Raw genomic sequence first — 14,781 nt, 5'->3', positions numbered from 1 at the left:
AATGAACCAGAACTGTACATAATATTCCAGGTATTCACAATTTACAAACTCATTTCTACAATAGCTGCAAGCTGCTTATTTGATTGAAACATCAGCAGCTACTGGAAACATATTTACAGTATGAATCTAGATGTGGTTTCACCAAGGCTTGTGTAATTACATTAAGAATTACTTGTTTTTTTTAGTCCAATCTTTTTGAAATAAAGACTAGCATACTGCACAACTTTGTAACTGTGGTATCTTTAACTTTCTGTGATTTATGGATAGGTCCCTGTGAATAACATTTCCCAGGCTCTCATCGTTCATAAAATAAGGTGCTTTTCTATTTTTTAGTGAAAGTGGGTAATTTCATACTTTTCCAAATTGTCTTCCATCTTCAGCATTCTTGTCCATTCATTTAACCCCCTTATATCCCTTTGCAGCTTTACGTCCATCTTACAGCTTACTTTGCCATCTAACTTTGAATTTTCAATAAATATGGACATATCGTATTTAGTTTTGCCATTCAAGTTATTAACATAAATGTAAATAGCTAAGAGCCAAGCATGTACCTTGCTGCATCATACTAGTTACAATCTGCCAGCCTAAAGCTGACCTGTGTTTTCCTATTCTGTTTGTTAACTAATCCTCAAATCATAATATACAGCTCACAATTCCTAGTTTCATTTTGTGTAATAAACTTCAATGGAGATTTATTGAATGCTATCTGAAGATCTAAATATACTACATATAGAGGAAGGACAATTCACACTGCATGGGGACAAAAGTGGGAAACCTTAAAGTGCCAGGACATACCTATCTTCTGCAGCTGTCAGTCAATCTCACAAGACAGTGGCCCTGGCAGCACCAGAGCTCATAGTACAAAGAACAAGGAACAAATAACAAAGAAAATTACAGCACAGCAACAGGACCTTTGACCTTCCAAGCCTGTGCTGATCCAGATCCTCTATCTAAACCTGTCACCTACTTTCTAGTAGGTAGAATTAGAATCCATACAGTGTGAAAAAAGTCATTTACCCATTGAGCCTGCAATGACCCTCCTAAAAGGATCCCACCCAGACCAAGCCCACCACCCCATCCCCATAACCCTGTATTTACCATAGCTAATCCACCTAACCTGCACATCCTTGGACACTACTGACAACTTAGCACGGCAAATCCAGCCAACCTGCACATTTTTGGAATGTGGGAATGAAACCAGAGCACTCAGCAGAAACCCATGCAGACACAGGGACAATTTGCAAACTCCACAGTCACCCAAGGCTGAAATTGAACATGGGTCCTTGGTTCTGTGAGGCAGCAGTGCTAACCACTGAGCCACCATGTCACCCATTACTGTTGGGCCTGCAACCATTCCCAGGGTGAAAGTCTCAACTGATCTCAGATCCAAGTAAGGGACAGTAAGAACTGCCGATGCTGGAGTCAGAGATAACGTGGTGTGGAGCTGGAGGAAGAAGGGTCCCGACCCAAAACGTCAGCTTTCCTGCTCCTCTGTTGCTGCCTGGCCTGCTGTGTTGCTCCAGCTCCACAGTCTGCTATCTCAGATTCAGGTAAGTTAGGTTTCTTGGGTGTGATGAATTTCAAGGTCTCTAAAGATGGGATGGTGTAGGCACCCATGATATGGAAAGCGAACTGCCTGAACATAGTAGTCAACTTTTTTCCCACTTTCAAAAACGTGTGAAAAAATTTGGGCAAGCCATTCTTGCCACATCGAATGTATTATGGTATAACCACAAGTTCCAGGCAAAAACCGTTTCCCCTTAAGGACATTAGCATTGTTGAATCCCTAACTACCATCTTCCTGAGGATCACCATTGTCAAGAAACTGAACTAGACAAGGCATAAAAAATCATGGGTAAAAGAGCAGATCAGTGACTTGGAATTCTGCGGCAAGTAACTTGCCTTCCATCTTTCTAATGCCTGTCCATCATCTACAAGTAAAATTCAGGAATATCAGCTATTTTCCACTTGCCTCCAGTAGCTTATCTCCAACGCTATCTGGGATAAGACTATTTTTGGCACCCCATACTCTATGTTACATATTCACTCCCTTCACCATTAACGCATCATTGGCAGCAGTATGTGTCATATACAAGAGGGGTAACCTCTAGCACCAGAGAAGAACAAGGGCAGCAGTCATATGGGTATAACAACATGCAAGTACCCTTATGAGCTACACATCTTCCTGACTTGCAACTAAATTACCACTACTTCATCATTGGATCAAGATCCTGGAACTCCGTTCCTAGCAACACTAGAATACTTGAATAATTTGGGCTAATGTAGTTCTCAACAGCAGCGTCATTCAGTGGAACAAGAAAATGTAGCTTTACGTTTATGTTTCACAGCTAGAAGTCAATTGTCCTTGAATTTAGTTTAAGTAGTTGCAGAGTGAACCTGATGAATGAATAGTGATTCGAAAGCTTGTGATTTCAAATAAACCTGTTAGACTGTAACCTGATGACGTGTGACACCTGAGAGAGTGAACAAGGCAAAAATATTGAATCAAACCCTTTTATGTTGTGTTTTAAATGAATCAATTTTACCGAATTCATATATTCACACATTATCTTTAAATTTTACTATTTTTGTGGGACGCTATTTAGTCACTAATTAATCATACTCTTGTTTAGCCCCGTCTCTCGTTCCTGACTGCTCACTCAAACGAAATTGCTATATTAATCCGTAGCCTTTACATGTCTCCCTACTGTCTTATAACTTACATTTCATTGGATTCCGCTCCCACCCCCACCCCCCCCCCCACCCCCCCGACTCATTCCCTACGCCTACACTTTTTCTTTAGGTTATTAAAGCCCGATGGACACTCAAGCTTTTTCTCTTTACCAGGATACTGGTCCCAGCCCCTTAAACTTCTGCCCAAACCTAAAAAAGAAAAACTCAATAGGTCTGGCAGCATCTGCGGACAGAAAACAGAGTAAGCGTCTCGGGTCCAGCGACACCCTGGAGTTTCTGTTTTTGTTTCAGACTTTCAGCGTCCGCAGATCGTTGTTTTATTAAATGTCCACCCATTCCAAAGGAACAGCTCCGTATCTCACTCGTACCCGTATTAATGTTTCCTGAATCAAAACCTCACAGTTCTCACACCACTCCTTCATCCAAATATTTCACCGTCTAATCTGGTCTCCCTACGTGTGACAAGATATATTATTAACTATGAGGTACTGCATTTTAATTCAAATTAAACAATAGCATGTTTATATTCTCGGGATGTTGCCATCCGGCACTTCCCACTTAACTTCCACTGTCCACGCTGAGCACTGTTGAGGTGCAGCACACAAAAGTGTGACAAGCGGCATTAATATCGTTCTCGATTAACTTTACCAAGGCATTGACCAGCGGCAAATATTTAACAAAAAGTACGACATCAGCAAATCTCCAACGCATTCGGACACTCAATGGTATTTATGACAGCTGTCGCTCAACTTTTCAGTTCTGTTCTATTCCTCTACTTTTGAAACAAATTTCAGTTGACGGGGAAGGGATGCAACTGTAAATAATTCCTCAACAGCAGTGGACGTCCTTCTTCTACCCTTTTTGCAAAGTGGTTTCTCTTCCTTCCTTACCAGTTTCTGCTGAAAAATTCCTCATTCAGTCCCTGCAGCTGCATCTTCAGTGTGAACAGAGTCGCCATCTTTCGTTGTGGCTGTTGCTATGGTTACCGGACGAGTCCACTGCACCAACGCAACTCCGAGCGCAACGCAGCTGCAACAAACAGGCAAGTCATTGATATCTGACCGTCGGGCTGGTTTTGTTGCGGGATGGAGGCAGACACTTTCCAAAATGCCATCTACGTTGTAATGAAAATATGAGGAAGGGCTGACAGTTGAATGGTTGGAACCTCCTCCCTCCTTCCGGACGATGGCTTTTTTTTTCCCCTTCCCGTCGTCCCTTGGGCTGGACATGGTGGCTCTTGGAGTCCGTTGAAGGCAAGTGTCTGACAGTTAGTAACTACACTAACGGGGCTCTTATTTGAAACACTGTGGATGTTCGCCGCGACGAGCCAACAAGCTCTGTGCAATCCGGCTCGCGGCTGGTGAGTACTGTACTCCCCTAGCGTCCGTTTCTATCCTGCGCGGTGTTTTTGCACCTTTTGGCTCATATGAGTGTGCAGAGCCGGGGCAAGTGGTGGAGGCCTGCTGTCTGCTTTGCTGCTTCTCGTAAGTAACTTCGATCCACCACATGATCTAGAAGGGATGTTATTGAAAGTAATATTGGACTTCTGCATCACCTGCCCCCGGCCCACCTCACTACCTTTGCAGGCCTTGTAGCATGATCACAGGAAAACGTGCAGTTTGCACCCAACCTCAGAAAGTTGGGTGAAATGGAAGCAGAATACCGCGGATACTCGAAAAGAAATTGGGATGAGTTAATCCTTTTACTCAAATTACTTTAAGATTATCGATTTATGATTATTAGTTACGACTCGAGATGGGAACTATTTCTGAATAGTTTCTTCTCGATGTATGATACTCTTGGAATGGTGAAAGCAGGATAAAATATGTCTGATTAACAAGCTTGCTAAAATTATGAAACAAATTAGTTTTTCATCACATTCATGTGTCAACCGGGGAAAGAAATTAACATTTTCATTTGGAAAGTGTATGCTGGTCAGATTTTGCTGAGCCTGAATCTAGATTATGTTTTTCTTGATTTCTTTTTGATATCAGTAATCTTCATTTGAAGTTAAATTCTGGACATGTATGAAAATATGACTTCACGTTTTGGAATGTAAGGTCAAAAGAAAATTGGTTGGGAAAAGACAGGAAGATCTCCCTGTAAGACCACTCTTTTGACATTCATTAAAGGAACTGTACACTGTGTGTAAGGTTTTAAAAAGTTAAACTGTTGGAGTGTGGTCATTTTTTCTTTGCACAATATTGTTGCTTTAAAATAGCAATAAAAATGTTAGAAATATCAACAGGTCTGGCAACATCTGTGGAGATAGAAACAGAATTAGCCTTTCCTGTTACGTATGAAAGGATACACTGCATTGGTGACAGTTCAAAAGAAATTCACTGGGCTGATTCCTGGGAGAAGGGGTTGAATTTATCATTAACAGTTAAGCAGGTTAGGCCTTCATTCATTAGAATTTAGAAGAATAAGAGATGGTCTTATTGGCAAATACATCCTCTCAAAGACCCTCAGAATTTTGCATGAGATGTTTCCCCGGTGGAAAAATCACAAACTGGGCAACATAGTTATAGAACAACACAAAGGAATTTCTTCTTCCAATACATAGTGATTGTGTGTCTGGACTTCTTTACTGCAGACTCTTGTGGAGGCCATAAAATAAATATTTATAGTGGAGGTAGATAGCTCTCAATTTCTTGATATTTCACAAATCTAATTGGAGCTGGTACAGAAGAGGAGTTGAAGCCATGGAGCAGGTCAGCCATAATCTTTTAGAATCTTTTGAGGGATGGAATAACCTATTACTGCTCCCATTTCTTGAGTTTTTCTTTCATCAGCATGTGAAATATTAACTCTCTTTCTCTCTATAGATACACTTGTACGTCCTGCTGTTTTTATGTATTCCAATTATAAATTTCTTTATCCAAATTTATAATCAAAACAACATATGTAAATGTTCAAGTAGTTGTTACATCTTTCTGTGGGTGGCTTTGGTGAGGTGTTATTTGAATATATTTCAAGCAAGGCTGCTTTATTGCCTATTCTTCTGATGTCCTGAGAGCCTAATGTCAGAACTTCTAATGAGTTTGATTTTATAGCCGAAAGGCTTGTTAAGCCACTTTAGGAAAGTAAGATGTCATAGCTGTACTTGTTATGACCTAGTGCGGTAGTGCACTGTAAGTTGAGCCCTGCTAAAGCTGGAGTCATAACAAATATTTCTTGTAATAAACATATGCATGGTATCTCAATTTGCTGGCTTTCAGACCAAGGTTGATACTAAGCATTTATCATGTCCTTGGCCTAACCAAGAATTACTATTAATTAAAAGTAATTAGACAATAGCTACAGGTAAATAGTTATGAAAACATAAGCATATAACATTACTAACTGAAACTCTAATCCTCTTAAACTCTCCATTACATACAGACATAGATGAACAAATAGAGAAGTAGAAAACCAGTTCAGTGGTCTTTGCGTTCTGTTTCTGATATTGAAATGATTCTTCGAGGGCTAGATAAACTATTGCTGTTCTTTTGGATGAACTGGTGTAAGAAGCTGACTGTAGAGTTCACTTGTAGAATCCATCTTATTTATTAATTGAAAGGAAAGATAGCCGGTTTACTTTAAGTTTAAACAGCTTTATTTACAGCAGAGAACAGGTGACCTCAGCTAAAGAGAACAGCAGTACACATTTGCTTGTTTCTGCTAAGAAGTGATAGTTGTGTTCCTGTGCAATATCGCATTATAGAAAATTGCACCATAGAAATAATGAGGGCTATGGGAAAATCGGGCTTGGGGCAGACTATCAAAAAAAATCATTCAAAAGCCTAACATAATGGATAGCACAGTTTGGATAAAGGTTTAATTCATATCTAATAATGAAATAAAAGTAAATTTAAGATCTTGCCTCAAACTGTCAAGATAACTTGATGGGGGAGGAGGTTTTGAAATTACCTTGTTGTTAATGCAGGGGCTGAGGATTGTCGTCATCATCAGGTGCGGGTGCGGTTGTGGTTGCAGGATTTCGGTGAAAAATAGTTAACCCAGAAGTGGATGGCTGTGGTTCATTAGTCTTCTGATTGCTTCTTGGGGGTTGGAGGTTGACATGCAGTTTTTGCTGCCTTGCCTTTTTTCTTCTTTCATGCCAAATAAGATCTTATTCCATGAACTGCTACCCTGCTTCATTCTGTATTGTAATTATCCTCTAACAGCTGCAGCTGCTTCTCAATCTCCCTCAGGATAGAAGACAAAACAGAAGTGGAAAGCTCTCATGGTGCTGCATCATGGACTTCAGCTTGCTCATCTCCAGCTTCCACATCCCCCTCAGTCTCAAGTTTTTTTTTGTAAATCAGCTGTAGAGGGGTCTTCACGGTGGTACTCAAGCAGTTCTTCAATATCTTTACTCTCCACTTCTTCCAATGCAACTTGCTTTCCAAGATCAGTACAGTGTTCTTTTTGATTCTTGGAAGCTCCTCTGGATCAGTACCTTTAAAATCTTAGAAAAAGTCTGGGAGAAGCTTCTCTTAATCTGCATGCAAGCAGTCCTTATTGACATTACTCCAGGCCTCCACAATAAGGTTAATTGCATTCTTGAAGTTAAAGCTATTCCAAAATTGAAGAGGACTGTCCTTATCCCCCTCATTGGCTGCAATTAGCCTCTTTAAATCGCATCATAGCCAACATAAGTGTACGTTTTAGAAATAGCGTTTCTCTATTTGTCAATTGCGTTATAGCAGAACTGACTGTGTGTGTTTTTCTCGCTGGTTTCAGCTGAGAAAGTTGGAACTGCACAATCAGCTTCACTTGTAAACATGGCCTTTGCTGTTGATAGTCAGCACAATGTAGGAACACACCACTATGAAAACCAGTTCTCCAGTAGATAAATTCCTTGCTGTTAAGTTATGCAGCCATCCTGATGAATACCTGTTTTTAAGAACAACTGTTGTTTTTCATTGGAGTCCACAGTTTTTTTAAAGACAAAAATAACCAACTCAGTCCTTACATTTGATACTGACAAATAGGCTAGTTAACTGTATGGCAGGATTCTTAAGAGATTACTGAGTGATTTTGATAAGGATTCAGCTTTTGCAGTTGTTACTATGTGGTGCTAGCCTGCATACTATTATCACAATTGAAAATCATTATACAGTGTTTCATGGCAAGGTTTGAGCATGTACATGTACATGCATGCACACGCAGACTCGTTAAGTTACTAATCCAGTACTAAAAACCATAAATGCTAACCAGAATACTAAAATGAAGGATCTAGGCCCGAAACGTCAGCTTTTCTGCTCCTAAGATGCTGCGTGGCCTGCTGTGTTCATCCAGCTCTACACTTTATTATCTCGGATTCTCCAGCATCTGCAGTTCCCATTATCTCTGATACTAATTCAGTCAAGTGGTTTGATTTGTGTTTGAACCCAAGTATGCTACTAGGAATTGTCTCATTAGGAAACAGCATGTGAGAAGAAAGCTGTATCAGAGATAATGGGAACTGCAGATGCTGAGAATCCAAGATAAAAGTGTGAAGCTGGATGAACACAGCAGGCCAAGCGGCTCTCTGATGAAGGGTCTAGGCCTGAAACATCAGCTTTTGTGCTCCTGAGATGCTGCTTGGCCTGCTGTGTTCATCCAGCTTCACACTTTGTTATCTGTGAGAAGAAAGCTGCTGGACTGCTTGTACGTTGGAAAGACTTTAAAATTTGAGAGCCAGTTAATTGTACGTGCACGCAGGGAAGTCCAATCTGCATTGTAGCACCTGGGAACTGGTCTGTGTATGTAAGGGAATTTTTGATGCAGGATGTTGTTTGTCTGGATGGAAATTGATAAGCGATTGCAAAGTATGGTGATAATTTAGGACATTCAGAAGTCCATTTTCTGGATTATGTTATTCATGGTAGTGGGTGACACTATTAACAGTAAGATTATTCTCGTGTGTGTGCTGTAACCAGTGTACTTTCATGTGTCTCTATGTGTGGTGTTCTGAAAATGTCCAATTTCATGATTTGTTTTAGGAGTAATAATCTTTAAGGTGGGGTATTGAAATGTTAATGAAGACGAGTGGGATGGGGGAGGAATTTTGACTTTCAGAGACTGATAAACACTTTTTATTGTAATTATCATCTAAAGGATGGTACATGTTTATTGAAAGTGGGTTAGACTTTGAGATATGAAAACAATGGATGGAAATAGTAGGAACTACCGATGCTGGAGAATCTGAGATAACACGGTGTGAAGCTGGATGAACACAGCAGGCCAGGCAGCATCAGAGGAGCAGGAAAGTTGATGTTTTGGGTTGAGACCCTTCTTCACACTGTTATCTTAAACAATAGATGGATTTCTGTTAGCATTGTAAAGGAATCAAGGAGTCTGATAAGGTGGCAATTACCCATCTTAGAGTGTTGAATAATTTTAATGTAATTGCCAAGATCAAAGAAAAGTTGAAAACGAATAAGTAAACAAAAACACATCCTTACATTTTTCAGATCAAAGGATAGGTTTGGGATTTGCACTCTGAGTTGAAATCTTTATCTGTAACATCGCAGATGTGCGAGACAATTGTACGGACAGGTTGTGGGAGTGGTCCCCTTTTTGATATATGTTTACCTGTGAATTGTCACTGCTGTGGACAGGTTTGGAGGTGGATGGCTTGGAAACCAGTAAGAGAATAAAAAGCCCCAAAGAGCTGTCAACCACGAGCAAGAAGGCATTCAGCCCAATGCTTGTCTTTTAGGTGTTCTCAATTATGAGTAGCTTAAGGAGAGTTAGAAGCTCATCTGACTGAGTGTCAGTGAAAGAACCCCAAGAAATCTCAAACCTTGAACAATAGCAAGACGATTGCAGACTCAAAAATGGATTCCTAATAGCTACAGCACATCTTTTGGTTTGGTCCCAGGAAAAGTAAAGGAATGTTTACGGTCTTGGAGTATAGGGAACTCTTGAGTGAAACTTAACATAGAAAGGTAAATGACCCATTTATATTTTCAGGTTTTAAAAAAATAAGTTTATGAAATATGTTGTTCGTATTCATGCTTTTTAACAAAATTTCTTCTATGCTTAAAGTTTGTTTAAAATCCAAAACCTTGAAGTGTCATTCTTTCAGTTGTTAACTGGGGGTAAAATTTTGTTTTTAGAAGTAAGTACTTTTACTCAAGTTTGTAAGCAATTATTGTTTTCTTGGCCATGAATTTTTTGGATTTTGTTGAATAAATTTGGGGATAAATGTTTAAAATTGCACAATTTGTACTTGAATAATTATTTAATTGGCAAGGATAAAAATAGATTTAAATGATTAAGTGACATGAGAGGCCTCCTTGAATGATTTACAGTTGATGCAGGGATTGAACCCAGGCTGTTTGTGTTATTCTACTGCACATTATTGCTATAAAACGATTGAAGTAACCAACTCACGTCACAACTAAGAAACAGGATGCAGGTAAAATTATCTGTAGCAATGGAAATTACAAATGGAGTGAAAATTGATAGGCAGAATATATTGGAAAAGGTGGCTTTGCTTAGACAGGTTAAATTGGCAGGCCTGGTTGGCTTGCATTCAGTGTTGATAAGGGAAATGTGTTGGCAGTTAGAGAAAACCTTACCATAGTTTTCCTTGTCAGTGCAGAGGGGCCACAAGGTTAGATGGAGACAGACATGACATCATTTTCTCAGAAGAGACTGAGGTGCTTCAAGTAGTCATGACCAGTAAGCTTAACATCAATGATTGGGCAAAATGTTGTCAAGTATCAGGCAAAGTTTGAATTGATTAAAGACAGCCGGCAGTATTTATAAATGGTAAGTTGTGTTTCACTAATCTAAGACCATTTTCTGATGGAGTGGAATGTAGAGGATGTTGTATATGAAAGCTTTTGATAAACCTCTGCACAAAAGACTGATTAGCAAAATTTAAGGTTCATGGAGTTGGAAGGTCAGTATTGGTTTGGATTTTTAAAAAAAAACTTGTTTAATGTCTAAAATAACAAGTCATGATAAATAGCTGCCTTACAGACTGAGGATATAAGATAATTGTGTACCCCAAGAATTCTTGAAATTCTTTCATGAGATGCAGATATGACTGACAAAACCAGCATTTATTGCCCATCCTAATTTCCCTTAAAAAAAAGTAAGCTGTTTTGTTGATGAATTACTGCAGCTCATTTGCTTTTGGCACACCCTGGTATTATTAGGAGGGGAATTCCAGGAACTTGATCCAGTGACATTGAGGGAATGAAACAGTCACCAAGTCATATGGTGTGTGAATTGGAGAGGAACTTGCATTTGCTCCTCACCCTTCCAGATGGTAGGGGCTATGTGTTTTGAAGAAATTGTGAAAGGAGTCATATTAACTGTTGTATTACATCTTGAAGATTGTACACACTGACACCGGTGTGTATGTGATAGGTTTACAGTGATGTTGTTATTAATATTAATGGCTGAGATGCCAGTGAAGCAGGGTGCTTTCTCCACAATGGTGTTGAACTTCGAGAGTTGAAGTAGCACTCACCCAGGAAAGTGTAGAATATAACATCATGCTCCTGATTTGTGCCTTGTACCTCTTCATCACTTGCCTTCCCACTTATTTTGGGTTATCCACAGACTTGGCTAAAGTACATTCATTATCATCATCTTGGCCCGTTTTATATATTTTAAGTAATTGTGATTCCAGCACTAATATCAGTGGCACTGCAGTTACAGTACACATCCTGAAAATGTCCCTTTTATCTCCACTCTCAACTTATTAGGTAGCCAATCCTCAATCCATGTTAATGTAGTACCTTCAAAACCCTGGTCTCTTTGGATTTTCAAGAGTTTAAGGTCTGTTGCATCTACTGTTTTCTGTTTTATCCCACTTGTTACCTCCTCTCAGAATTCTAATAAACTTGTCAACCATGATTTCTGTTTTGAGGTCTTGATGATTTCTGCTGGTCAGATTATGTATTTCCAAACATTCTGTTATTACATTGTTTTGTAAGCAACTGTAACGTTTTCCCAAATGTAGTCATTTAAGCTAACTGCCCTTTAGTTACTTTTTTGTGTCCTTCTCAGTCCTTTGGGACTTAAAAGAATCAAAGTAGTCCTGTAAGATTACTACCAGTGCATCTACTATTTCTGTAGCAGCTACTTTTAATATCCAACATGCATGTCACTGGAAAGGTAGGTAGAACTAAGTGATCCCACAACTAAACGATGGGACCTAAGGTCTGTACTGCCATATTTGTTGTGAATGTTGATGAACAATTTAAAAACTCACTGGAGGAGGAGGAGGACACTCCAAAATATCTCCAACCTCAGTGATGGGGAGCCTAGCTCGCTATTGAAAAAGTCAAGGCTGAAGCATTTGTAAATATCTTCAGCCAGAAGTGCCAAGTTGTTTATGCACCTCGATCTTTCTCTTGAGGACCCTGGCGTCAGTCATGGCATTGGACACTGCAAAGGTTGTGGGCCCTGGCAACAGATAGCAATAGAACTGAACGCTTATGTTTCCTTCCCTAGCCCAAGCTATTCTAGTACAGATACAACACTGGCATCCAGTCAGCAATGTGGAAAATTCCCCAGGTATGTTCTGTCCACAAAAGACATGACAAATCCAGCCAAGCCATTTTGCTGATTCATCTGTCTACTGTCAATCATCAGCAGAATGATGGATGATAGTATTAAGTGGCATTTGCGGAACAGTAATCTGCACCCTGATGCTCTGTTTGGGTCCCATCAAGCCAAAGCAGCTCCTTGGTCCAGACATTGAACAAAACAGCTGAGCTCAGGAGAGGAAGTGAGGGTGAATGCCCTTGATAACAAGGTAGCTTTTAACAGTATGTGAACCTAGCAAAACTGATGAATGGGAATTAGAGGCAAATCTCTTTGCAGGTTGACTTCAAATCTAGCACCATTGACTAGAAGTTTAACTAGATTAACCACTAAGTATGCAGCCATAAGACCAGAGACTAGATATTTTATTGTGAATTACCCACTTAGTAACTTCCCCAGAACCTTTTATGCGATGTGCAAGGCACATGCCTGGCGTTTGAAGGAATACTCTCCATTTACCAGATGGATTACAGTTCTAGGAACTTTCAATTTGCTGGATGCCGTCCAGAAAAAAAAACAAGTCCACTTGTCCATGCGGCCCATTTTACATTTAAAAATGTTCTTCCTTCCACAAAATAGCCACAGTGTGTGCCATTTGTGGATCAGAGTGTGTACACGCCAAGGCTTCTTTGGCAGTACCTCCCAACTGGTGACCTCAACCTCTCTAGAAGGATAAGAGAAGCATCATATGGAAACAACATTATGTACAAAATCTACTTCAACTCTCAGAGCATCTTAACTTGGAAGTATATTGCTGTTCCTTCAGCGTTGCTGATTCAAACTCCTGGAATCATCCACCTAACAGCACTGAAAGTACCTTCATCATATGAATTGGAGGGGATCCAGAAGGGTCTTGCCGACATCTTGCAGAGGCAGTTCTGGATGTGCAATAAATGACCTTGCTAGAGATGCCTGCGTTCTGTGAATGATTAAGTTAAGCTGTCTTTTTAAAGGACTATATGAGGAATTCTTGGAAAAGATTTTTTCTTTTCATCATTCACAACGATTTTTCAGCAAGAATATATAAATAAAACCTGATCACCATTCATTAAGAAGGAAACATTTCCCACGTCTCTCTTGCTCCTAATTCTTCCCTCCCGATTGCTCTTACAGGGCAAACTGGATAGTGCACACGCATCAGGAACTCTGCTGAGTTTCAACCTTATTCTTACCATTGCCACAACAGTGCCTCAGCAGTATTGTTTTCCTGCTCTGCTTTCTTCAGCTGACCCTTGTCTCTGCTTCTGTTAGCTCACAATTTAACATTTTTAGTGGAATACCTTTCTTGTTGACCTCCAAATTACTCTTTATACAAAATACCAGCTTGTGCAAAACTCTTCCATCTGCAATTTGCTTTGCATTAAGTCTCATTCATTTGTCGTCTTTCTCCTCACTGACCTCTACTGGTCATTACCAAATCCGGAATTCTTACCCTTGTTTACAACTCCCTTTTGTGGTTTCAACTGGCCCAACTCTGCAATCTCCCTTCGGTCTTCTGGCTAAATCTTCATTTAATGACTTTTTTTAGGACTTGTGTGGGTCCCATAGTCTGAAATTCATTCCCTAAATGTTTCAGTCTTCCTACTTTTTTTAAAGAATCTCCTATCCTAACGTTTGACAATATCATAAGTTGAGTCTTTTAAATCTTGGACCTGTAGTCAGTCTCTTTATGTAAAACATCTAATCATGTCAATAATAGCGTATGAGATTTTAGTTTTTATTTATCTTGCATTGCTGAGGCATTTGAAATATTGTTCAAAATTAGTTAGGAGAAGAGTGAGGTCATGCATATGCTAAATTTAGATTGCGACATGTTTCCCCTGTTTTTATAAGCTATTTTTCATGTTCTCTATTTCTTTTGACTGTAAAAAAAGTTATCTTGTGCCTCAATTATTCCTTGAGCAAGTTCTGGAAACTGTGAGGAGAACTAATTGATCAATCTTTATTGCTTTCCTTGATGCCACTTGTCTGTCACCATTTGTAATTTGTGTTCGATTAAGCACGCCCTTCATGGGAAATCTGCACAATCAGCTTTGGGTGCAATTGCCTGTTGGAGCACTTCTCAGACTTCCATCTTCTGGCTGTCGGTTAGTATCTACCTTTCCTGTAAATCACATTGTTTCATGGGATCTTTGTTTACCTGAGAAGCCAAACAAGGGTTTTGTGGATTAGGAATTTTTAAAGGAACTGTGGCAGAGAGCAGCAACTAATGTTTTAAAATGAATGAAAACCCCATGGATATGCTTCCTGTTCTAAACCCAACCCACCCTCCACGCTGAATGCAATTTCTCCCACCTGCTCTGTCTTATCCTAAACATCCTATCACCAATCTAGCACCCTATGCTGTACCGATCTAAAAGCTTATCCCTGCCACACTATCACCTCTACCCATCTAACAGCCTACATTCTCAACACTGTAGCATCATAGCTTTATAATCTTGCCTCTTGACAGTCGCTGTCAAAATGGCTGTCTGGATCTCTATATTTCAGACTATCATAGCTGACTATTGTGAAATGCAACTTCTGCACTACAAGAAAACTGCCAGA

General features: G+C 39.7%; 2 protein-coding genes across 4 annotated transcripts in view; one reads left to right on the top strand and one right to left on the bottom strand.

The window, feature by feature from the left end:
* The window catches only part of spata17 (spermatogenesis associated 17), a 317,410-nt gene extending 313,758 nt beyond the window's left edge, over positions 1-3,652 (bottom strand). The window contains exon 1 of the mRNA XM_048536385.2: positions 3,585-3,652. Within this exon, the coding sequence (XP_048392342.1) occupies positions 3,585-3,652 (68 nt within the window). The remainder of the gene's footprint in view (positions 1-3,584) is intronic.
* A 194-nt stretch (positions 3,653-3,846) lies between these two features.
* Positions 3,847-14,781, top strand: part of LOC125455096 (G patch domain-containing protein 2-like) — a 255,807-nt gene continuing 244,872 nt past the window's right edge. The window contains exon 1 of one of the 3 annotated variants that reach the window (XM_048536660.2): positions 3,847-3,947. Coding sequence is in view for 2 of the 3 variants with exons in the window: in XM_048536661.2 (XP_048392618.1) it covers positions 4,005-4,054 (50 nt within the window). In the remaining variant the exon portion in view is untranslated. Of the gene's footprint in view, positions 4,055-14,781 lie in introns of all 3 variants that reach the window. The other 2 variants (XM_048536661.2, XM_048536658.2) reach the window with 2 other exon arrangements.

The sequence above is a fragment of the Stegostoma tigrinum genome, chromosome 9 (genome assembly GCF_030684315.1).
Source record: "Stegostoma tigrinum isolate sSteTig4 chromosome 9, sSteTig4.hap1, whole genome shotgun sequence".
NCBI classification, from domain to species: domain Eukaryota; kingdom Metazoa; phylum Chordata; class Chondrichthyes; order Orectolobiformes; family Stegostomatidae; genus Stegostoma; species Stegostoma tigrinum.
The sequence above is the reverse complement of the archived record's forward strand: the minus strand, read 5'-3'. Positions and strand labels throughout refer to the sequence as shown.